This window comes from Ceratotherium simum, chromosome 31 (assembly GCF_057802395.1).
Source record: "Ceratotherium simum simum isolate JZ-2026a chromosome 31, ASM5780239v1, whole genome shotgun sequence".
NCBI lineage: Eukaryota > Metazoa > Chordata > Mammalia > Perissodactyla > Rhinocerotidae > Ceratotherium > Ceratotherium simum.
Window position 1 is genome coordinate 31,010,633 of NC_141930.1, and position 25,972 is coordinate 31,036,604.

Consider the following 25,972-nt stretch of genomic DNA (forward strand, 5'->3'; position numbering starts at 1 on the left):
TGGAGAAGCCGAGAGGGCAGGGGAGTGGGAGCGCGAGGAGGGGGCGGAGGCGCGTCTGAGAAAGGCTTGCAGGAGGGAGGAGAGAGACACATTCAGAACGTGAGTTTGAGAAGCAGCCTCAAGAAGGGCTAGGGCTCCCTCGCGCTTCCATTGACCATGGAAGGAAATGGCCCAGTAAAAGTAGCTTCGAGAGTCTCCTGCGGGGAGGGGGTGTCAGGCGAGCCCCGGCGCCTTTTCCTTGAGCGCGCTCATCCCTGTCTCGACCTTGCCGCCACGCTCCCCCGCTCGCTGGCCGGGCCCCTGCTAGCTCCGCGTGAGTGAGTCAGTCGGGGTTAGGAAGCAGCAGAGGATGCCGGCGTCCGAGTGAGGCCGGGGGTGGGGCGTGGTGGAGACAACTGTACTCACGGGCATGGGCGAGCTCTGCCCAGCGCTGGCGTCCTCTTCCCTGGGCAGGTGTCCCCTTGGGGGTCGGCCGGGCAGTGCCAGAGCTGCCCCGAGCAGGAGCGAGAGGCGACCCGGCCGCTCCTCGTGCCTCTGCCAGAGCCCAGCCACCGGCAGGGCTGGAAGCGGGAAGGAGAAGTCCAGGCGCCGCTGGGGAGCCTCAGCAGGGTGTCGCCGGAGAAGGTGAGAGAAGACCCGCGCGAGGTCGGAGAGCGTGCTGGAAAGGAGGCTGAGCAGCTTCGGGGCAGCGGGCGAGTCTGGGAGCTGTGCAGGGCCGGCGGGCAGGGCAAGAGGCAGGGCAAGAAGAGAAACAAAACCAGCGCACTGTTACTGTTGGGTCCAGCTAAGGGTGAAGAACACGTGCACTTAGTTCCATTTACTACAGGATTTTGAGGCTTTACTTTGGGGGTGCAAGACGTCAGTGAGAGCAAAAGGAAAGGCCTTTGGTTAGATTCTCCCCCCTGCTCTCCTCCCGCTCCCCTTCTCTCCCTCCCCACCATTCTAACTCCGTGCTACTCAAAGTGTGGTCCTTGGACCAGGAGCTTCATAACAACCAGGAGCTTGTTAGAAATGCAGAAGCTCGGAACCCATCCTGACCTATTGCATCAGAATCTGAATGTTAACATTCCCAGGGGATTTCTATGCACGTTAACTGTGAGATGCAGTGTACAGAAGCGTCTGTGTTCACATCTCTTGGTTCTTTAGAATTTGGATGAAAATCTGCTAGTTCACTTTTGTGACTTTTGTTCTTCTTCTCCCTCCGCTCATTCTACCTTTCCTCTGTCCTTCCCCACCTCTCACAGTACTAGAGCTCTACCTGCTCGAGCACAGAAGTTGGCCTTGGTTACTAGGTTCCATTGTGATAGGTGTCTAGGGGAGACTCAGATAGTGGCAGAAGACTGAGGAATCCGAGACCCATCTCACGCTGGGTAGAAAAAGCAACGGCCAATTTGACTTTGGTTGTGCTGGGTGGGGTAGGGTGGGGTGGGGTGGGGTGGGGTGGGAGACCAGGAGTGTGTTGGGGTCCTTAGGTGCACACTCCGCAGGCACTCGATGTGTCCATCTTATTCTCCAGAACACAGGCCTTTCCACCTTCCACTTGTCGCTTAGGAGATCTAAGTGGCCAGGGTGAAGGTACAAGTATTTTTTTTTTTCTTGGAAAGTAGAGGGAAGCATTAATTTAGAAGTTGAAGCCCAGGGTTCTAGACTCAGCCTTGCAACTGACTTGACCAGCTAACCTTGGGAAAGTCTCTCATTGAGTTTGTCTGCTTCATTTATAGGGTAAAAGGATTGAACTCAGTGGGTTTTTAAGGTCACCTGCCTTGTTCAGCCTCTCACTTTGGAGCGGCTCTCAGGGCTTCTTGGTCCACTAACATTTAGTGAAGTTACAAACTGGAACTTAACTTAGGCAATCCAAACAGCCCCCTTAAGCAAAACAAAAAGACAATTTAATCTGTTTGTGAAAAACAAGAGTGGTGGTTGCCAAGAAAAATGAAGGTGGAGGCGGGAAGCAGCGAATAAAAGGGACAGGGTGGCGAGGCGCGGGAGGGGGCGAGGCGCGCGGGCCGGGGCGTGGGTCCCAAGGGCTTGGCGGCCGCTCTCCAGGGTCCTGAAGGCGGGAGCGGCCGCGGGCGGCCTGGATGGCTTGGCGCGGTTCCCCAGCTCTGCAGTCGCCAGGCCCGGCATGTTTTCTTTCGGCGGTGGAAGACTTGTGGGAAGCGATTGTCGGAAGGGAGGGAGGAAACCTAGCAACCCATTCTCATTCATGAGGCCCTTTCTGGGAAGCCGCCGAGCGCGTTGGCTGATTTGTCTTTCGGTCGTTGGTATGCGCCCGGGGAGAGAGTGGAGCTTGGTTTGCATTTCCGAGTAAGTTCACACTGTTTCGCTTCCCCTCATTACCTTTTCCTGGAGAATGGGGTCGTTCTCCTAGTATTTTCATTCTCCTCGTTCAAATCCTTCTCGCTTCCCCCCACCCCCGCTTTCTGGCACGGTGTAGTTATTTTAGCGGTTGGAGCGGGGAGCCCAGGAGGCTTCTGGAGAAGCGCCAACAGCTCGCTCGACGGGGGAAATGAACGATTTGGAAACCGCTCCGAGCTGGCCTTGGCGCCCAGCGTTTGTCTCGCCAGGGAGGAGGGCAGGGGACGAGCCCCTCGGGTTGGGGTTGGGGTGGGGACTCAGCTGGTGCCAAACGAGCTCAGCCGCCTCGGGGCAGTTGGACCTGGGCGGGTGACAGCTAACCCTGTGCGCACCTTCGGGGGCGGCCGCGTCTGCCTGGAGAGAGCTGCGGGGTGGCCAGGAACTTCAGCGGATGCGGGCGCCGGGGCCGGAGGGACCCTATGCTAGGCAAATCAAGATAGCACCGGCTCGGTCGCGGCGACCCAGAGCTTGGCTAAGCCCACCCACCATCTTCCTCACCGGTCTTCATGCAAGGGCTGAACTAAGTGGAAAACGCCGAAAGTGAGCGGCGGACACACTTCTGCGACGCACACCCCATTCTTAGGGGCCCGAAGGAAGCTTCATGGGCCTTGCGTGGGTCCCAGAACTTGTGTCTCCAGCTCATGATTTCGAACGGTTTTGTGAGATTGTGCGAATCTGTAACCTGACTCCTCTCTCTTCTCTCGCCCCAGCCCTTCTTCCCAAGTCACTTGCACGCCCCTTCCCCGGGTACGCTTCATTAGGCATTTTGCTTCGGTCCTGTGCTTCAAGACAGAGATGCTTGTGAGAGAAATAGTGGAAATGTTCAGGAGAATGAAAGTCCCAAACTCATTCCCAGAGACACAAAGCCCAGGCTCCTTTGCTCCTCTGGAGACATTCACCTTTTAACCCTTCCCTAGATTGGTCTTTTCCCTCCGGATCAGCAGCCTGCTCCCCGATTCTCGCTCAAGTCTGGCCACTCTGCAGTCACAGCGAGTCTGGCGACACTGGCGAGGGACTAAAGGCTTCTCTAACTAGCCAGGGTGTGAAGCATGATAGGTATAGGGTGCTGCAATCCATCAACTTCCGTTGGCCCGGCTGCAGGGACAGAGCTAGGGAGTTATCAATGCAGCCACAAAATGCGATCTGAGAAAACTCATCTGAGGAAACACCTTCAGCTGCCCTCAGTGCTGATCGCTCCAGAGAGCCCTGTCTTCCGTTTAGGCGGGATTCTAGGTGACAGTCTGAGGGCTTCAATAACGTTAGCCACCAAAACGAATCCGTGTTCCTGAAAGCACTGCTCCTTAGGGATCCAGAAGACTGAGGGAATACTGTTTTCTGACTGAGTATCCACTTCCCGAATTAATCATGTTGGCTATTGAACCATTCACACGAGAAAATCACCACCCCAAATCAATATAAACAAAATCTCACCCCTTTAAAAGGCAAATTTGAAATTTTCATTCATCCCTAAATAGCACCATTTCGTAAGGGAAATACCCATGGCAGAATTAAACTACTTTTTTACCAAAAATTTCTGAGAGCCTTTAGAATTAAAATCACAGAATGGAATTTGAAATTAGGTTTAGTTTTATGAGATGACTATTTTTTTCCTGAAATTTATTTAAAAAGTTCTATTCTCTGTGGTTTAGCTATTTTATACAGTTTCATTTTCCGTTATTTGGAGAAGTAGTTCTTCTACTTGGATCTAAGACTAATTGACAGTGATTGAAAACTATAAAGGCAAGTCTTTGCTTGTGCTGACTATAAATCATGCAGATTGCAAAACGACAATAAATAAGATAAACAGACCATGGATATTACAGTCCCAGGTTAATATTAATTTGAGGTCATCCAAGCTATTAATAACATGTTTCTATTAAGTTTCACTTAGAATTTCAGTGTTCCTAGTGAAAGTACAACTGTTGAATATCGCTGCAGCTTATAATTAGTTCTCACTTCATCCATTCTTTTTTTAAAATTTATTTTATTGAGGTCACATTGGTTTATAACATTGCGTAAATTGCAAGTGTACATCATTATATTTCAGCTTCTGTATAGGCTGTGTCATGTTCACACCAAAAGTCTAGCTGCCATCTGTCACCATACACACGTGTCTCTTTACCCCTTTCACCCTCCCTCCATCCCCTTCCCCTCTGGTAACCACTAATCTGTTCTCCATATCTATGTGTCTGTTTGTTTATCTTCTGCGTATGAGTGAAAACATACAGTATTTGTCTTTCTCCATCTGACTTATTTCACTCAGCATGATGTCCTCACGGTCTATCCACATTGTCACAAATGGCACAATTTTGTCTTTTTTATGGCTGATTAGTATTCCATTGTGTACATATATATTTATACCACATCTTCTTTATCCACTCATCCATTGATGGGTGCTTAGGTTGCCTCCAAGTCTTGGCTATTGTGAATAATGCTGCAATGAACATAGGGGTGCATGTATCTTTTCGAATTAGTGTTGTCATGCTTTTTGGATAAATACTCAGAAGTGGAATAGCTAGATCATATAGTATTTCTATTTTTAATTTCTTGAGAAATCTCTATACTGTTTTCCATAGTGGCTGCACCAGTTTGCACTCCCACCAGCAGTGTATCAGAGTTCCCTTTTCTCCACATCCTCTCCAAGACTTGTTATTTCTTATCTTTTTAATAATAACCATTCTGATGGGTATGAGGTGATATCTCATTGTAGTTTTGGTTTGCATTTCCCTAATAATTGGTGACGATGAACATCTTTTCATGTTCCTGTTGGCCATCTGTATATCTTCTTTAGAAAAATGTCTGTTGATATCCTCCACCCATTTTGATCCAGTTGTTCATTTGTTGTTGTTGTTGAATTGCATGAGTTCTTTATGTACTTTGGAAATTAACCCCTTATTGGATATATGACTTGCAAATATTTTCTCCCAGTTGATGGGTTGTCTTTTCATTTTGTTGATGGTTTCCTTTGCTGTGAAGAAGCTTTTTAGTTTGATGTAGTCCCATTTGTTTATTTTTTCTTTTATTTCCCTTGCCTGAGGAAACATGGTATTCAAAAACATACTGCTAAGGCCGATGTCAAAGAACATACTACCTATGTTTTCTTCTAGGAATTTTATGGTTTCAAGTCTTACATTCAAGTCTTTAATCCATTTTGAGTTAATTTTTATATATCATGTAAGATAATGGTCTACTTTCATTCTTTTGCATGTGGCTGTCCAGTTTTCCCAACATCATTTATTGAAGAGATATTCCTTTCTCCATTGTCTGTTCTTGATTCCTTTGTCAAAAATCAGCTGTCCATAGATGTGTGGTTTTATTTTTGGACTCTCAATTCTGTTCCATTGATCTGTGTGTCTGTCTTTCTACCAGTACCATGCTGTTTTGATTACTATAGCTTTGTAGTATATTTTGAAGTCAGGATTGTGATGCCTCCAGCTTCGTTCTTTTTTCTCAGGATTGCTTTTGCTATTCAGGGTCTTTTGTTGTTCCATATAAATTTTAGGATTCTTTGTTCTATTTCTGTGAAAAATTTCATTGGGATTCTGAATGAGATTGCATTGAATCTGGAGATTGCTTTAAGTAATATGGACATTTTAACTATGTTTATTCTTCTAATCCATGAACACAGAATATCTTTCCTTTTCTTTATGTCTTCTTTGATCCTCTCAATAATGTCTTATAGTTTTCAGTGTATAGGTCTTGCACGTCTTTGGTTAAATTTATTCCTAGGTATTTTATTCTTTTTGTTGTGATTGTAGATGGGACTGTGTTCTTGACTTCTCTTTCTGGTAGTTCATTGTTAGTGTATAGGAATGTAACTGATTTTTGTATGTTGATTTTGTTCCCTGTGACTTTCCTGTATTCATTAATTATTTCTAATAGTTTTTTTTGTGGATTCTTTACAGTTTTCTATATATGGAATCATGTCATCCACAGAAGAGTGACAGTTTTACTTCTTCATTTCCAATTTGGATCCCTTTCATTTCTTTCTCTTGCCTGATTGCTCTGTCTAGAAATTCCAATACTACATTGAATAAGAGTAGTGAGAGTGGGCATCCTTATCGCGTTCCTATTCGTAGAGGAATAGCTTTCAGTGTTTCACTGTTAGGTATGATGTTGGCTGTGGGTTTGTCATATATGGTCTTTATGATGTTGAGGTATTTTCCTTCTATACCCATTTTATTCAGAGTTTTTATCATAAATGGATTTTGAATCTTGTCAAATGCTTCTCTGCATCTATTGAGATGATTCTGTGATTTTTATTCTTCATTTTGTTAAAGTGTTGAATCACATTGATTGCTTTGCGAATGTTGAACCATCCCTGCATCCCTAGAATAAATCCCACTTGATCGTGGTGTATGATCCTTTTAATGTATTGTTGTATTCAATTTGCTAATATTTTGTTGATGGTTTTTGTGTCTATGATCATCAGCGATACTGGCCTGTAATTTTCCTTTTTTTGTGTTGTTCGTGTCTGGTTTTGGTATCAGGGTAATATTGGCCTCATAAAATGAGTTAGGAAGCCTCCATCTTCTTCAATTTTTTGGAAGAGTTTGAGCAGGATAGATATTAAATCTTCTTTGAATGTTTGGTAGAATTCACCAGTTTTTGGACTTTTGTTTTTTGGGGAGGTTTTTTATTACTGTTTCAATCTCTTTACTTGTGATTGGTCTATTCAGATTCTCTATTTCTTTTTGATTCAGTTTGGGGAGGTTGTATGATTCTAAGAATTTATCCATTTCTTCTAGGTTATCCAATTTGTTGGGGTATAGCTTCTCATCGTATTCTCTTATAATCCTTTGTATTTCTGTGGTGTCAGTGGTAATTTCTCCTCTTTCATCCCTGATTTATTTATTTGAGGCTTCTTCTTTTTTTTTATTAGTGAGTTTAGCTTAGGGCTTGTCAATTTTGTTTATCTTTTCAAACAAGCAGCTGTTAGTTTCATTGATCTTTCTATTGTCTTTTTAGTCTCTATTTCATTTATTTTTGCTCTGACTTTTATGATTTCTTTCCTTTTACTAACTTTGGGCTTTCTTTGTTCTTCTTTTTCTAGTTCTTTTAGGTGTAGTGTTAGATTATTTATTTAAGATTTTTCTTGTTTTTTGAGGTAGGCCTGTATTGCTATATACCTTCCTCATAGTGCCACTTTTGCTGCATCCCATATGTTTTGGTATGTTGTGTTTTCATTTTCATTTGTCTCTAGGTTTTTAAAAAATTTCTCCTTTGATTTCATCATTGATCCAATAGTTTTTCAGTAGCCTGTTGTTTAGTTTCCACGTATTTGTGACTTTTCCAGCTTTCTTCTTGTAGTTGATTACTAGTTTCATACCATTGTGGTCAGAAAAGATGCTTGATATGATTTCAATCTTCTTAAATTTATTGAGACTTGTTTTGTTTCCCAGCATGTGGTCTATCTTTGAGAATGTTCCATGTGCACTTGAGAAGAATGTGTATTCTTTTGCTTTGGGATGGAATATTCTATATATACCTATTAAGTCCATCTGATCTAGTGTTTCATTTACGGCCAATGTTTCCTTGTTGATTTTCTGTCTGGATGATCTATCGATTGATGTAAGTGGGGTGTTAAAGTCCCGCACTGTTATTGTGCTGCTGTCAATTTCTCCCTTTAAATCTGTTAATAGTTGCTTTATATACTTTAGTGCTCCTTTATTAGGTGCATATATATTAATAAGTGTTATGTCTTCTTGGTGAAATGTCCCTTTTATCATTATATAATGTCCATCTTTGTCTCTTGTTATCTTTTTTGGTTTGAAGTCTGTTTGATTTAAGTATGGCTATACCCACTTTCTTTTGGTTGCCGTATGCTTGGAGTATGATCTTCCATCCCTTCACTCTGAGGCCATGTGTATCTTTAGAGCTGAGGTGGGTCTCCTGGAGGCAGCATATTGCTGGGTCTTGTCTTTTAATCCATCTAGCCACTCTGTGTTTTTTTTTTTTTTTTGGTGTGGAAGATTAGCCCTGAGCTAACCTCTGTTGCCAGTCCTCCTCTTTTTCCTGAGGAAGACTGGCCCTGAGCTAACATCTGTGCCCATCTTCCTCCACTTTATATGTGGGACACCTGCCACAGCATGGCTTGATAAGTGGTGTGTGGGTCCACACCTGGGATCCACACCTGTGAACCCTGGGCCGCTGAAGTGGAGTGTGTGAACTTAACCACTGCGCCACGAGGGGCTGGCCCCCACTCTGTGTTTTTTGATTGGTAAATTCAATCCAATTACATTTAGAGTGATTATTGATATATGAGGAGTTAATACTGCCATTTTATCTTTTGTTTTTTGGTTGCTCTATGTTTTCATTGTTTCTTTTTCCTTGTATTTCTGTCTGCCATTTCAGTTTGTTGGTTTTCAGTGATGTTTTTCTCTGTTTCATCTTTATTTATGATTTGTGACTCTGCTGTGATTTTTCATTTTGTGGTTACCATGGGGTTTGTATAAAAGATCTCATAGATGAGATAGTCCTTTTTCTGCTGATGGCATCTTATCTCCATTAGCCTATGCAGTTTCCATCCTTTTCCTCCTCTCCCTCTATGTTTTTGTTGTCACAAATTATCCTTTTCTTGTGTGTTGTGATTTTGTTACAATTTGAGTTGGTTGTAGTTATTTTTGATGTTTTCTTTCCTTTTAGCCTTCATGTTATAATTAAGTGTTTACTAACTGATTCTGATATACACTTGCAATTTTCTGATCTCTCTGTCTATTTATCACCTTGCTCAAAGCTTTGTAAACCTTTGCCTTTTTGTTTCAGGTAGGAGGGCTCCTTTCAACATTTCTTGTTAGGCAGGTCTAGTGGCCATGAACTCCCTCAGCTTTTGTTTGTCTGGGAAAGCCTTTATTTCTCCTTCATATCTGAAGGGTAACTTTGCTGTATAGAGTATTCTTGGCTGATAGTTTTTTTCTTTCAATATTTTGAATATATCATTCCACTCTCTCCTAGTCTGTAGAGTGTCTGCTGAGAAATCCACTGATAGCCTGATGGCAGTTCCTTTGTAAGTTATTTTCTCCTCTCTGGCTGCCCTTAATATTCTTTCTTTGTCGTTGACTTTTGATAGCTTTAATTTTGTATGCCTTGGAGAAGGTATTTTTGCATTGAGATAATTAAGAGTTCTATTAGCTTCATATACTTGTATATGCAGTTCCTTCTCCATGTTTGGGAAGTTCTCAGCTTTTACTTCTTTGAAGAAGCTCTCTGCACCTGTCTCTCTGTCTTCTCCTTCTGGGATATCCACTATCCTTATGTTTCTCTTCCTAATTGAGTTGGATTTTTCTTGTAGAATTTCTTTATTTGTTAAAAATCTTAGTTCTCTCTTCTCTTCCATCTGAATCATTTCTAGATTTCTATCTTTGAGCTCACTAACTCTCTTCTGTATGGTCTGCTTTTTTTCAAATACTTTCTGCTTTATTTTTCATTTCATTAATTATGTTCTTCACCTCCAGAATTTCTGTTTGGTTTTTTTTTTTTTTTAGAGTTTCAATCTCTTTAGTGAAGTACCCCTTCTATTCATAAGTCTTTCTCCTGAGCTCATTGAACTGTCTTTCTGAGTTTTCTTGTAACTCGTTGAGTTTCTTCATGACAGCTGTTTTGAATTCTCTGTCAGTTAGAATGTAATCTTCTGTGACGTCCAGTTTGGTTTCTGGAGAGGTGTCATTTTCTTTCTATTCTGCAGGTGTTTCTGTAGTTCTTCATGGTACTTGATGAGTTGGTCCTCTGCTGGTGCATTTGTTGTAGTGGTAATAAACACCTTTCCTATTTGAGTAAGGCTTTGGCTACTTTCATTCTGAGCTACTTCTGATTGTATTTGAGAACCCTGCACTTTTCACCCTCCACTGCCTCTGCAAGGCGTTGTCAGTGCCCTCCTTGTGCTGCTGTGCCTCTGAGGTTGCTGGTGCCTTGCTGCTCACAATGTTGCTGCAATCTCGGGTGTTACCACTGGGGTCACCAGGCTGCAAGCACTCCTGCTGCTGCTGGGGTTGCCTGGGTCTCGTGTCCCCCACTAGCTCTCCATGTGCACTCTCCACCTGCTCAGGTGTTGCTGCCCAGTGCACCACCTGTGCTGCTGCCCCTGGGTTATCTGGGGGCGGTGGCAGCACCCCTGCTAGGGACACTGGGTTCACAGGTATTGCTGTCACTGCCAGGGCCCGGGGTCTTGTATGCAGCTATTGCTGCTGGTAGAGCTGGCATCAGGGGTGCTGCCACTGGGGGCTGGGTCACAGGTTCTGCCACTTCAGATGTGTAGATGCATGGATCTCTCAAGTATTCTGGTGTGCTGTGCAGGGAGTCCTTTGTTGGTCAGTGGATGCCCCACAGATTGTAACTTAGAGAGGAGAGACAAGGGGAACAACTCACTCTGCCATGATGCTGACATCACCCTCCATCCATTCTAGGGCTTATGGGGAGGTATCATATGGAGATGTTTTATAATGGAGCAATGATAATGAGGAAGGTGGGGCTAGGAACAGAAGTGGAGTAGACTAGATATTAGGGCTACTTAGGTGACATGTATGTCTGGGGAAGGGAAACACTTGCAAGCTGTCTGCTCTGTTCTTGCAGAGATAACTGGACCCTCTGCCTCCCTGCTGGTATTGCTAACCAAGTGAGGAGCTTAAGATAGGAGGTGAGTCTTTATTTGAATATATCCATATATTTATTTGAATTGTATCCAAAACTGAACTCTTGATTTTCCCCTCCAAACTTTCTCTGCCTGAAGTCTTCGCCATCTTAGTAAGTGGCAACTTGATTACTTTTGTTCGGGTTAAAAACACTGGAGTATCCCTGACTCCTTTCTTTCTTTCATACTCTTCAGTCAAATCCAACTTCTTCTCATATTCACAGCTATCAACCCATCTTATAGGCTTAATTGGGTCTGCTCAAAATTCATATATTGAAGTTGTAACCCCCAGTACCTCAGAATATGACCTTATTTGGAAATAGGGTTGCTGCAGATGTAATTAGTTAAGATGAGGTCATGCTGGAGTAGGATGGGCCCCTAATCCAGGATGATAGAAGTCCTTATAAAAAGGGGAAGTTTGGACACAGACGGGTACACAGGGAGAGTGCAATGTGAAGATGAAGGCAGAGCTCAGAGTGATGCATCTACAGGCCAAGGAACGCCAAAGATGCCAGCAAACCACCAGAAGCTGGGAAGAGGCGTGGAACAGATTCTCCCTCTGAAGGAATTTGGCCACAAGACTGAAACATAGAAACCCTGCCTGAGTTTCCAGCCTGTTTGGCCTGCCCTGCAGATTTCAGATCAAGACTGAAACATCAACTCTTACCTGAATTTCCAACTTGCTGGCTTGCCCTACAGATTTTAGACTTGCCAGCCTCCACAACTGCATGAGTCAATTCCTTAATATCAATCAATTTCTCTCTCTCTGTCTTTCACATATATATCCTATTGGCTCTGGTTCTCTGGAGAACCCCGACTAATACACCCTGGGTCTTATCATCTTTCACTGGACTATTGGAATAGCCCCCTAACTGGTATTTCTACTTCCCCTTTGCCCCATTCTTCCTCATAGTCTAGTCTCAATACTGAAGCCAGAGTTATCCTTTAAAACGTAGGTCAAATTATGTCACTCTGCAACTCTAAACTTTCTATTGGCTTCTTATTTCAGAGTAAAATCCAAAGTCCTTATACAAGCCCTAAAGGCACTACATGAATGGTCCCACCCTACCCCAAAGATGTCTTCCAATACAGCTATCCCTGTAGTACTGGTTTTCCATAGCACACATTACCATATGACATACTGTATATTTACTTGTTTATCTATATGAGGTAAATAGTAACTTTTTCTTTTTTGTTCATAGCTAGAGCAATATTGCCTAGAACAGTACTTGGCCCTTAGCAAAATGCTCAACAAATATTTGTTGGACAAATGAATTTTAAAATATTCAAATATTATTAGCTATAAAAAGGAATGGGATTCTGATACATGCTACAACATGGAAGAACCTTGAAAACATGCTAAGTGAAAGAAGCCGGACACAAAAGGACAAATATTGTATGATTTCATTTATATGAGGTACCCAAAATAGGTAAATTCATACAGATAGAAAGCAAAATAGTGATTACCAGAGGCTAGGGAGAGGATAATGGGGAGTTATTGTTTAATGGATGCAGAGTGTTTGGGTTGATGAAAAAGTTCTGGAAATAAATAGTGGTGATGGTTCCACAATCTTGTTAATGTATTTAATGCCATTGAATTATGCACTTAAAAATGGTTAAAATGGTAAATTTTATGTTATTTATATTTTACCACAATTTAAAAAAAACACTCAGAACTCTTCAAAATGTGAGCTGAGAGAGCCTGAGAAAGTCCACCAGTGGGGAAGAACAGCTGAGTTAATCACTCCTGATTCTGCTGCAGAGTTTTCATCTATATCTTGGGGTTCTCTCACTTTGATTTCTGCTGCCACCAACTAAAAGTGTTTGCAAGATAGGCCTTGCTACCTCTCGTTCTATTCCCAGCATTTAGTGGAACAAAGATTGTGATATGGGGAAGCAGAAAGAGAACAGCTGAAGCAGGGACCAGACCAAGAAGGGTCTTGTGAGCCACTCATTTATTCATTGTTTCAACAAACATTTATTACCTGTCTCTTAAGTACTAGGCACTGTCCTAGATGCTCTGGATTCAAAGTGAGTGAGGAAGAAAATGACCTGTCCTCATAGTGTGGTGGATGAGGAGGTCGTGAGAGTCTATGTAGACCGAATAGGGCAAGCAAGTCATGGGAAGGATTTTGGATTTTATGTTAAAAGCAATGAGAAGTCACTGAAATGTTTTAAGCAAGAGAGTGACATAATCTGATTTATATTTTTTAAAGACTTCTTTGACTACTTGGTCGTGGAGTGAACTAGAAAGGGGGTGAGAGTGGGAATAGTGAAACCAAAGGCTTTGCACTGGTCCAGGTGAAAGAAGATGATGACTTGGCCAAGTAATGAGAATAAACCATAGAGAAAGAACAGATTTGAGATACATTTTGGAGAGAATTAATAGGACTTCAGGTGGATTGAATGTACAGAATGAGAAGAAGGGATCGAAGATAATTCCCAGCTTTTCCGACTTGAGCAGTTGGGTGGCTTGCTGAAATGATGAAGACAGGGAGGGAAATCAAGAATCCTGGTAAAATCATTTTTTAGATGCCTATGAGTCATTCAAATGGAGATATCAAGTAGGCTGTTGTAAAAGAGCCTCGAGCTCAGGGTAGAGGTCTGGGTGGGAGTCTAGGAGATGCACATTTAGGAGTCATTAGCACAAAGTGGTATTGGAAGCTATTGGAATTGCGTAAGATCCCTAGAAAGAGAAGAAGAGATAGACAAAGGTTGAGTCAACTTAAGGAGCTTGAACCATGTCCAGATGGAAATGGGGAGCCACTGACAAAATTTATTGAGGGAGTTAACGCAATCGGGTTTGTATTTTGGAAAGATCTCTCTCTCCTCTGGTGTTACTTGGAGGCAGGCATGACTGGAAAGAGGGGACCAGGGAAGAGGCTGTTGCAGTAATTTTTTGGGAGATGATAGTGACTTGATCTAGGAAGGTGTTAAATGGGATGGCGATAACTAAATGAACAGATAAAGAGATAATTTGGAATAGTGTGGACAAAACTTGGGGATTGATTAGAGGTATGGAATGAGGATAAGAGCAAGGTGAAGGGTTATGCCTCCAAATTTCTAGTTCAAAACTGAGTGGATGATGCTGCCATTTTACTGAGATAGAGAACTTAGAAGAGTCTGGGGAAAGGTAAAGACATATTGCTAATTTTGAAGTGTCTGTTAGACCTTTAAATCTAGATGGTTAGTAGACATTTGTATATTCATCTCCACACATGAAGTCATGATGTCACAGCAGGAGTCATCAACCCATAAGCTGTCTCAAAGCCATTGACACAGCCAAGATTAGCCAGGGAGAATGAGTCGAGTGGAAAGAGAAAAGGGCCAAGGATGAAAACCTAGAGAATGTCCAATATTTCAGGGTCAATAAAGGGAGAGGAATTCACAAAAGAGACTGAAAAAGAGCAGCCAGAGAAAGTGAAGGAAAACAAGATAAAAGGGACATTGTTACATTCCAGACACTAAACATCTATGTCATTTATTCCTGTTAATAACCCTGGATGCAGGTGTTAGTCTCATCTTCATTTTACAGGAGACTGTATGGAGATCAGAAAGATGAAATGATTTGGCTAAAGACTCTTATCTAGGAAATAGCAGAACAAGTTTGAAGGAATTTAAGCAAACCCTGGGCTATCTAATTTCTACCCTTTGATCTTTAGTAAAAGGAATGATGTGTGTGTGTGTGTACACACATATTGGTGTATACATAGACTGTCTCTAGGAGGATACAAAGAAACTGGTAAGAGTGAAGAGAATGGAGGTTGGTGACTGGCGGGATGGAGAGTTACTTGTATACGCTTACTTATATTGTATACACTTTCATACTCTGTATTATTGTAATAAAGAGTTTGACTCCATTTTTTTTTCAAGCTTGACTGCCGACAGCTTTCTGTCCCCACTACTCTGCTTTGCCTTTCTGCCCCACATCTGGGCAAGCTGATATGAAGGCCTACGTGTTCTCTCCTCTGGCACCTGTGGCAAGTTCACACCATGCAAGTCCTGGCCTCTGCAGAGGAGAGCCCTCGGCTCAGCCCCACCATAAAGCCCCAAGCCACTCTCTTTCTCTGCTCTCTCAAGCCATTTTTGGACCTGTGTGCATCCTGCCCTGCTCTACTCAGACGGCCTCATGATGTGAATAATAAACTTTTCTATGGTCTCTTCATATGTGTGTGGCCTCATTGGTCTGGACACTTGAACCAAATTTTGGGTGTGGGGGGTCCATTCTGCCTATGTGGAGGTGACCACAACAATTATATTGGTTCACAACTGTCAGGCTGTGCTATTCTAGAATAATTTTGAATATTCTAATTCAAAAATGTAAATTAACTAAAACATTTTTAAACGGTAAGAATAAAAAAGGTCTATGTACCAAAGTCTTAAGATTTCAAAATCTACCTGGGCTTTCTCCCCCATCTTTGTTATTTGTTAGCTCATTATAAAGGCTGAAAAAGAAAAGAAAACAAAACTAAACTAAAATCTGTGCTCTTTCTTCTGTAATATTCTGTATCTTCAGAGATCAGGAAGGCAATTATCATTACACAAAATATCAGAAAATTGAAAACAAAAATTCAAAACTCATTTTTGAAGCTTTAGTGATGTTTTTCAGAAATCTCCAGCTCTATAGAAATTGCATTTGTCCAAACTACTATAGTTTTTTTTTTTTTTTTTTTATCATGGACGCTTACAATTCAAAAAATTTTGTGTGGGTGTGTGTGTATATATATATTTTTTAATTTAATTCTGCATGTATATATTTTTACCAAACGTGCTATTCCTAGTGAATATAAGCGGTACCCTAACATAATCCCCACTATATTTTGCATACTTATTTTTATCATAAAAGTAATTGACATTTTTTTACCCTGATGTACAAACATTTACAGAACGTTCTCCTATATGTTAGGTCACTCATTACCACCCTCTCCCTCTCCGCTATTTAATGAGGAAGCTGCAGACCAGTGAGGTTGGGTGATTTCTGTTAGGACTAGTAAGGAGCAGAACTGGGCCACCAGCTTGTGCCTCCCGACTGTGATGCTTCTTGACCCAAATCCAGGAGACGTGGTTATTATTGACTGATGCCGATGACAGCAACTGATGACGGGGATACTGTTGACTCACAGTCTCTGAATACTTATGATAGTTTCTAGTTGTAGTTAAGTACCTTTGGCCACATTAATTCTCTTAGACCAAAATTCCAATTTCTCATTCTTCTCACACTCAGCAAGTAATGAGAATTCCAGGACTAGTTATGCTTCCAAACCTCCACTGGAGATTGAATTACTGACTTCAATTCTATTAGGTACTGGGTCAGTTAATCATGTGGCTGCTAATTCTCCACTTTCCTTAGTAAATTGGTTAGTTCTCTAAGGTCCTAAAAGAGTAATACAACTTCTATAATAGCCTGATTTACCTAAAACTAAGGAATAGTATATTCAGCGCTAACAGAGAAGCCCCCGGCATTTTAGATACTAGGGACTACACACCAAGGTGAAGGCTTTAGGAGAATCTGCCTAATATGATGCCAGACAAATTTGGTAAATTAAACCCATGGAGTCCAGAATATCGTTATTCTGAAATGAAATGCAACATAGTTGAAACTCTGTATAACTTCTGAAATTTCTATTGAATTATTTTTTAAGAAAGCTTGTAATCTTAGTGCAGCAAAGCTTTCCAAAATGATTGATAGTCATATTCTAATATAATTGTAAATCATGCATTTATTTTTCACTTAATATACAGTTTCTCTTAAGAAGATATAGAACAGGTCAACAAAGGTTCATATTGTAATATTTCATCCTAAGGCTTTTCAAGGATTGATTTAGTAACTGTGAGAAATGAAAAACACTTTTGTCAAAATCCTAAGAGCTATTGGAGGCAAATACAAGCTTGAAAAATGCAAGCATGAGAAATGCAGGGGATGGAGCTGCTCACAGTAAGCAAAATCTTCTCTTTCTTAAGTAGTATATATACAAAAGTTTCCAACACTGCTGTCATTTGAATCCTAACATTTTCCCTGGGCTCTGTTGCTCTCCTAATGTGCCTAGTGGAATGAAGGGAGAAGGCTGGCAAAGCACAGAGCAGTGGAAAAGCCATGGATGGAGGAAGGGTGGCAGAGCCAGGAGAAGGAGGCCCTACCAGCAGTCTCCCTTGTGACTTTGGGTAAGTCTGCGCTCGCCTGGCTGCAGTTTCCTTTTCTGTGCAGAGGGATTTAGTGAAGGTGGTCTCTAGGGCTTCTAACAGAGCTGACTTCTGGGTTCAGTGTGGCACCCATTCTCTGATACACAATCACTCTCCACTGCCCTTTCTTGGGGACCCGCCACCCCCCCACACAAACACATAGACACACATCAACCCCAATCCCAAACCCTGGCCCTACTTTAAAGTGGAGAGGCAGAGCAGAATCCACAGAGAGAGCTCTAGGGCCAGCAGCCTCCCCAAGCATCCACTTAGCAACAATCGCCCTGCGACTTCCCCAGCTGCTTAATTAAATTACCCAGCCTCCTAAACAGGTCCCACCTTGGAGGCTACACAGAGCCTCTGTCGGCTCTAACCTGATCCCCACCCTGCAGAGGAGTGATCTTTCTAAAAGGCAAATGTGATCGTGTTACTTCCCTCTCTCTAACCATTCAGTGGCTCCTCATTTCTCTATAGGACTTAATGTGGCATATAAGACCTTTCGTGATTTATTGATCTGTATTGTTTACTTACTCATCTTTCTTTCTCACTATTCCTTTGTACTCAAATCTCCAATCGTATTAAGGTTCCTTCAGTTCCTAAAATCCTCTTGCTCATTCACAGTCCGGGCATTTTGTGTAACTGCTCCCTCTGCCTGAATCTCACCCCTTTCCTAATCTGCTCCTCTTCTCTCCCGGGGCAGTCTCCTACTTAGCCTTCAAGTCTCAGCTTAGATGCCGTTTCCTCTGGGAAGTTCTCCCAGGTTGGGTTAGCTGCCTGTCTGCTTCCTCTTATAGCACTTCCCACACTGTATTGTGATAGTCTGTTTCCCCACAGACTCTAAGCCCTCTGAGGGTCAGCACATCGTCTTATTCAGACCTGTGTCTCAAAAACCTAAAGCCATACTTCAGACTTTGCTAGAGACATAATATGTATTCAATCAATGTTGTTAAATGAGTGGACTTAGAAGTGACACGATTGGGAGCAGAAGATGGTTGAAGCTGGGTAATGGGTACATAGGGTTTTTTAATGCTATTTTTCTCTGCTTTTATGTATATTTGACATCTTCTGTAATAAAAAGATTTTTTGAAAGACATGATTTTTAACTTCTAAACAATGTATCTTATCTCTTCTTAAATTGCAATAGAGGAGAACCAGTGGCATAGATGCTGCCACAATTCCTTGTGCAAGCCTCCAGGGTGCGAGGTTTATTAAAATGGGTGTTCAGAGACGGCCTGATGCCAAAGGGAACACCAGCAGGTCTTCCTTGAGGAGCCTCCACTCCATTTTTCCCCATCGTCCAGGACCGGATCCACCAATTTCACACTGGTGGAGCACAAAAATCAACAAACAGGAAGATAAGAACAAGGGAAGGTGTTGTTCTGTCCAAAGTGGACAGTTTGTGACAGGGCTCAGGAAGGTTGCTCGGGCTTTGTAGCTCTTCCAGCAGTTCCAAATAAACCAGGCTTTGTGGAGCCTCACCCGGCCGTGCGGGGCCCTGTCCCTCTAAGGCTTTCTCCCTCTTCTGGCCTGGCTGCCGGAGAACTTGTTAGCGGTCATTGATTTCTTTGAGTTGGACTCAACTGAATTGGATTGCTTTGCTTTGCATTTTAAAAGGGGTGTTTTTCTTGAGGAAGCTGGAGGTTGGCACTGACTTGAAATTACACATTTTGGGGGCATTCAGGATTCATAACTATCATTAATTTCCTTCAAGGCACATGAGACATTTGACTGAAGAAAGATTTTAACAATGACCTTAGCTTAAAGAGGTCACCCACATGGTGGGAATGAAGTAAGGAAATAATGCATTTCTATCTACTAGTCAATCAGCCAATCAGTGTTGACTATGCTCTCATCATGTGTCCCAATGGCAGGTTAACAACTGTTGTAGGAGAAACTGGCTATAAATCAAGCACGTGTGTTCCAGGGGTTCCCCAGGACAGCAACACAGGACTAATGGGAAGCCTGGACCCGTGGATGTAGATGGTTTTTTTCAATTCTACATATCTGATTAAAAAAAGACCTAATAAAATTATATGTGACAGGTATTATTGTCTTGATTTTATAAATGATATAAAACCAAGACTCAGAGAATTAAACCCGACTTGGACCTGAATTTAAAAACCAGTTCTTGCCATTGCAAAGACATTGCTTCTATGTCATCACCCTGCCTGGTGGCAGTTTGTACCTGGATACACAAAAGGATGCACATAACTGCACTTTTTCAGTTGGGATAAAGGATGTCTTCAAGTAATCAGACTTCGGTTAGTTACAACTTAGCCTCAAGTTTTACTAGTTTGAAATGCTGCAATGCTTGAATTTCCACCAGATGTCACCATTTACCATTCTTTCACTCCTTCCAGGTTTGCTTTCAAAAAGTATTAGGAAAGAAGAGCCCCTCTTGCTCTGGGGCTATTGCATCAGGGCACGCCATGTTGGAGGGCTGTGTGCCAAGAGGAAGCGGCTGAGCTCCGAATCTGATTCCGTGAGAAGGAATTGAAAATGTCATGAGCCCTCTGCTGTCCAGATTTCCTAAAACCCAAAGACATTCATTTTTTTTCTCCCCCTTGTGATTTGATGTATCTACAAAACAGCCCATTTCTGGTGGGTGAGCCAAGCAGAGTTATAACCTGGCCTTTGGCCAAGACTGCATAGAAAAAAGGAGGCTTTGAAGTGAAGGGAAGATGACAGGAATGCCCCGGCTTCTCCGTAATCAACAGTAGAAGCCAGTGCCAGATGGGGCTGGGATTTGGACCAGGCTGGAGTGTGGCTCCTGAGGAGGGGCCAGAAATAGCCTCAAACAGCAGTTCTCCCTCCTGCTCAGATTTTATATGCCCCAAATTACACTATTAGGAGTTCACTCTTGTGGATTTAATATTAGCATTCTCTATAGATTTTGTGAGTAGGCACAATATATTAATTCAGTTACATCTAAGTGCAAATGAATTTGAACTTTATTTTTTTTGTAATGGGAGAAACCAGGCCAGAATGAGACAATGGGCTGCCTAGGGTGTGCCCCGGGGTGCTGGGGAAAGGGTCTGAGGTGAGAAGTGGAAGAGAGAGAGGGAGGCAAACTTCTTTTACGTCTCAGTGTGGCCCAGGCTCGTGGACACGGTGCCTGGGAGACCTATGTTTGCTTCCTGTCCCTCACACTCTCCACATCTGTACCTTGCCTATCTCGAGTATTGTAAAGAATGCACATGGGATAATGATTGGCCCCCAAAAGCCTGACTTTTGGCCCCCAGGGGCCAACAAGTGATGGAAGATGCCTGGCTTTCTTCTCCAAAACTGCAACTCTGGGAAAGGGGAAGCTTACAGATATTAATGACACTAGTAAGTTGTTAAAAATAGTTAGTTTGCAGGGGCTGGCCTGGCAGTGTAGCAGTTAAGTTCGCATGCTCTGCTTTGGTAGTGCTGGGTTTGCAGGTTTGGATCACAGGAGCAGACCTACACACCGCTCATCAAGCCATGCCTACAAAATAGAGGGAGATTGGCACAGATGTTCACTCAGGGACAATCTTTCTCAAGCAAAAAGAGGAAGATTGGCAAAAGATGTTAGCTTAGGGCCAATCTACCTCACCAAAAAAAAGTCATTTTGCAGCTAGTTTTAAGAAAAGACAAAAATAGAAAGTAGTACCTGGCTTTACTTGCTTATCATATGCTTATTTTTCAATCCAGCAAACTTGTTCTGCAGCAAAAGTATCTTCATAATTAAGTACATGTCCTCCTTGGATGGTGCTGATGGTAATAAAGCTCTTTCTTCAACTGAAAACTTCAAAAAATATATCCTTCAGAACATGTGACCTTCTGGGCAAATGGCCACAGAGAAAAGTCTCATCTAAACAGGGCTAAATCAACTTGAGAAGCAGAGAGAGCAGATTTATTATAGAATTGGGGAATGTAGTGTGAAATTGGTAATATCAAATCCTTTGATCATTTCTTTCTAGTAAGGTTTTACTCATTCCATTTGGTCATGTTTTGCTCAACTATTTTTACACAACCTCGAACAACTTTTACCAATAACTTATAGGTAAAAATATTCACATACCAGTGTGTCTGGCCTGACTCAAGAGAGCAGAGAGGGTCACACAAAAATGTCACAGTTCACCTGTGTCCCCTGGGGGAGGTGGGTGTGTCTGGTGACTCTAGACTTCAGTTGCTGTGGGGCCCATCCATAGATCTTTGCTAGACAGGGAATAAACAGAGGAAATGTGTGGATTTATGTCTGGGATGTGATTATAGAGCTTGTGAGTGATAGATATAAAAATGCCAGGACTCAAACATCTAGATCAGGCTGTCTTCTTCAAGTATCGTGGTTGCTTTGGGAGGCCCACATGCTGGTTGAAAGTTGCAGTCGCTCAAAACCTGTGCTGGACAACTCCTTTAAGATTGTCTCACAACCTACAGGACAGCCAGGGCTGATTGATCTGGGGGTAGATACTAGACCCATACGGGGCCAGATTCTCGCTCCTGGGCATTGGAAATGAGAACCTGGAGATGCAATAATGGGAGGCTGTTTGTTGGTGCTGAGCTATCTTTCTAGCATCTTCCACAGACTCCTGGGCCCAGGTTCCCGAGCTGGCAGTCTCCTGCCTTGCTGCTGTTTCCTTTAATCTTCTAGTCATATGCAATTTGAAAAGGCATTTACAAAAATGTGTTGAGACTATGCTTATGATAGTTTAGTTCATTTGAAAATGAATCCTTACAGTTTTTAGTGTTGAAAATTCAAAATATAAGCAAAAATGTTTATGGAAAAACATATTTGGTTAGAGCATTGATGTCAAATTAAATTACTTATGGAGTCTTCAATTTGGGTTCCATTCCTGAATATTTGAATATATTCCAATGGTCACTACATGGTGTGAACTATTATCTTTCAACATATTTGCTTCATCTTAAAATTCCTTTTCTCAGTCATTTTAAATGCAGTAACTCCAAAACCATTCTATAGAAGTTTCTAAAATAAACTCTCAAATGATACACATCTAACCTGAATTGCTTTTACTCACAGAATGGAAATAAATGGTTCATACAGAGCCTTTAACAACAAGTTTACTACCTACGGTTCCCAGGAAAGTTCATCCACATCTTTACCTTGCAAGAAGGCAAAACTTTAATGTAAATTTTCCAGGAAGTTTGCAGTGATTTTGCAGTTTTGTGAAGGCTGGCTTGATTTTGGCAGGAAAGCTGACATGATTTTGTGAGATCTTTTGAACAGTGGAAATGAGACTTCAATATATTTTTTCCTAACCATTAATTTAAAATCTGAGAGTTATAGAATTCATGAAAAGAAAATCAAACGTACACTGAGGCCCAGCAGGATTTTTACAGTACGTTTTTTAGACTTCCAGACAGGATCTTTTGCCATTTTTATTTATTTATTTTTTGGCTGAGGAAGATTAGCCCTGAGCTAACATCTGTGCCAGTCTTCCTCTATTTTTTTGTACATGGGACACCACCACAGCACGGCCGGTGAGTGGAGTAGGCCCACACCTGGGATCCGAACCCGAGAACCTGGGCCACCAAAGCGGAGCACGCAGAACTTTAACCACTAGGCTATCTTTTGCCATTTTTAAAGATCTTTCTGAAAGGCCAAGGCCAGTTGTGACATCCAGTGAATGTCTGAAGCATATACCAGCAGCTCCCACTGTGGTATATAAACAGAATATGGAAAGTTGTATTTGTGTATTTATTTGTCGTTTAATTTTAAAGGATAAATTCTAAGCTCTAGTCTTTGAGATTAAAAAAAGTCTTTTTATTATGTTAATTCTCAAAATATAAAAACCAGAGCAAACATACTCACGAGCCCTCATATCCATCAGTTCATTTTAACAATTACCAACATATTGCCAATTCTGCTTCATCTCTTACCAACACCACCCCCCGCTTCCCCTGGATTATTTTAAAGCACATTGAAGGTTACATGTCATTTCTTCCAGAAACACTTCTTTGTGCCTCTGTGGGATTTTTTTTTCTTTTTCATCTTAGGTACTTTAGATGTGTTTATTTAACAAATTGGAATAATAACGTAAATGTTTATTGTGACCTTTCTGCTTTTCAATGCCATGATAAATACTTTGTGTGGATTATCTTGTTTCTTCCTCATAACAATCCCATGAGGTAGGTACTGTTATTACACCCATTTTATGTATGAAGAGACTGAGATTCAAGTGGGTCAAGAAACTTGCCCGTGGTCATAGACTGAGTAAGTGGTAAATTCATAACAGCAAAAACTATTTCACTATTTATTTGATTGTCACAGAGAATTCTGTTAAACCATGGTTTATTAGGCTAGTTTGTGGTTAGCCTATGTGTGGCTAGTTAGTAATGAAAATAAAATAAAATAATATCACATAATTCACATTCTCAGTAATCTTTTCAAAGCCAATTGCAGAGAGACTATCCAGAGATCTAGATTAGGAGAATAATTCCGGAGAAGTAAATGTCAGAGCAGAGGACTCCAAATGTAGTTTAGGACGATGTCCTTCCTGGGAATATGGTCAAATAAGATTTTTGAGAATACTTATTCAGTTATTTCAGTACTCAAATATTTCAATGTTTCAATATTTCAACAAATATTGAAAACCTACGTGCCAGGTGCTCGGGAAAAAAAGCACTGGTGGGTAAGAACCAGCTAAGATCAATAAATTTCTGTCTGTGATTTAACTCTTCTTCTGAACTTTTCAGAATCTTTGGGATGTTTTTTAAAAAAGCATAACCACAGTCCCACTTAAGCTGGATATTTTTCAGACAGTCAAAGAGACATTACAGATGGTCTCAGGCCTTATCTGCCTACAATTTAATAAAATAGGGCAACATTAACAGTAGTAAATAATCTTTTGAGCTTGCTCCAACCATGGTAGACACAGACTTCCTTACCTAGAGTCTGCTCAGCTATTTCTAGAAGTCTCCAAAGTGTCTCTATGTGCTGGTGACCAAGTTCTCTCAGCTCTCACCCACTACTCCCCGTCGCCCCCTTCCCGCTCCTCTTTATTTAGCACTGCCGCCTCTGACACTTGCTATATTACCTTGGCAGCCACGCACCCAGTGGGCAGGGAAGCCTGTGCCCAGGATCCTGTCCTCCCCTGCTCCCCAAGTCTCAGGTGCTGCCTCCTGCGGTGGCAGCCTCTTCTGAAGGTAAAGTGTGCTGACACTTCCCCTGCAATAGATCGCTCTCCTGAAGGAGAAGGGAGACCTTTCTGTTCCCTGGGCCCCACGTCTTGCCCTCCCCTGCCACATCCATAAATAGCATTGCCAGGTACATTTAGTTTCATTCTTTCTTCTCTAAGAAAGAATGGTCTCAAGCCTCCCCATCTCCAGAAGACCTGCTCACTCCTTCCTGAGGCCTCTGCTCATCCAACACTCACCCATTTGTGTTTGTTTTCATAGCTATTGGGTTGGGTCTTGCTTTTGCTGACTTTCATTTGATGTTTTCTTAGTATTTCTAAGTGTGGCTGGGTCATGTATTATCCATATCCCTGCATATCTTAAAACGTCTTTCTCTTGCATTAAGTCAAGAATGACACTTGGTTATGAATAATTCTTGGGACACAAAGTTTTTTCTTCAAGCCTTTCTAGCTGTAAATCCATTGTCTTCAGTTATTTAGTGCTTCAGAGAGTTATAAGGTGAAGGTCCTTTTGTTTCTTTCTAGGTAATCTTAGTCTTTTCCCCTCTGGATAGTTATAGAAATATTGTCTTAAGTTTTGAAATTTGAACATTCTATGAGGATATTTCTAGGTTTAGTTCTATCTTCATTAAGTTTGCTTGGAATACAATATGTATTCTTGAATTATTGTCTGAAATCTTTATATCAGGAATATAAAATTATGTATTTAAAAAATTTGATTATTGCTGTTTCATCTACCCAGATCCCCTTTTTATCTATTCCTTTTATCCATCCCTAAGGTGAATTTCCAAGATGTGTCCTCTATATCTATTATTTCTTCTCTCATAATTTTAATTTCTTAACCTTTCTACTCTGTGTTCTGATAGACTTTCTCAAACATACTTTTCTATTTTGATATTTTCTATTCTGATAATTTTAATTTTTGTGGTGTCCAATCTGCGATTAAAAGTCTCCCTCCCTTTTTAAATTGGTAACCTTATGTCTTATCTCCATGTAAAACTTCTTTTTCTAGAGTGTTTCTTTTTTTTGTGACACCTCACTAATTTCAGAAATGCAACATCTGCTTGCATATTATAATGAATATAACTCAGGTATACATTATTTAACTTCTTCTGTTTCCTACATGAGTATGGCATGGTGTTACAGCCAACACCAACCTATAGCAAAGCCTCCAGTGGCAGCAGAAAGCATTCTGGCTCGGTGGGCAGAATCTCCAGGTGGTATTCCTGACATGGGGCTGCACAGAAGCCCTATACGGGCTTCCACTGAAGTGTGAATGTCCTCCCCTCACATAATCAGGGAGGACAACACCCTCTACAGGGCGTAGCAATGCCACGGCACCTGGAAGTTATGAAGTGTTTGAGACTACCGGGACACCGGCGGGGAATAACGTGCTTGTTAGTGAATGCCCTGCTGTACCCGAGCCTGGTGTGACTGGTAATGTGTAGGAAGCCACACGGAACCATCAATTTTAGGATCACCGTCCTTCACTTGTGTTTTCAGAAACTTTAGGTTTATATTCTCACTAACGAATGAAAACTCAGGCTAAGTTAGAAAATGACATAATGCGATTTATCGTTTAACCCATTCTCACTCAGAAAAACTCAGAAGAGTGAAGAAACCCATTAAAATACTATTGATTTTTGATAAAACAAATCACTTTGTGGTGCTGGTGAAGATGTTG

At 41.8% G+C, this 25,972-nt stretch overlaps 1 protein-coding gene and 1 long non-coding RNA gene across 3 annotated transcripts in view; one reads left to right on the top strand and one right to left on the bottom strand.

Annotated features, from left to right (window-relative positions):
* The window catches only part of RGS20 (regulator of G protein signaling 20), a 105,003-nt gene that overhangs the window by 72,432 nt on the left and 6,599 nt on the right, over positions 1-25,972 (bottom strand). The window contains exons 2-3 of one of the 2 annotated variants that reach the window (XM_004435701.3): positions 2,691-2,708; positions 406-705 (exon numbers count right to left, since the gene is read on the bottom strand). In XM_004435701.3, coding sequence (XP_004435758.2) covers positions 406-705; positions 2,691-2,708 — 318 coding nt within the window. The remainder of the gene's footprint in view (positions 1-405; positions 706-2,690; positions 2,709-25,972) is intronic. The other variant, XM_004435702.3, reaches the window with a different exon arrangement.
* On the top strand, positions 463-15,138 carry LOC147913058 (uncharacterized). The gene is made up of 3 exons (XR_015549259.1): positions 463-624; positions 10,927-10,990; positions 14,858-15,138. It is a non-coding gene; the product is annotated as an uncharacterized LOC147913058 (long non-coding RNA).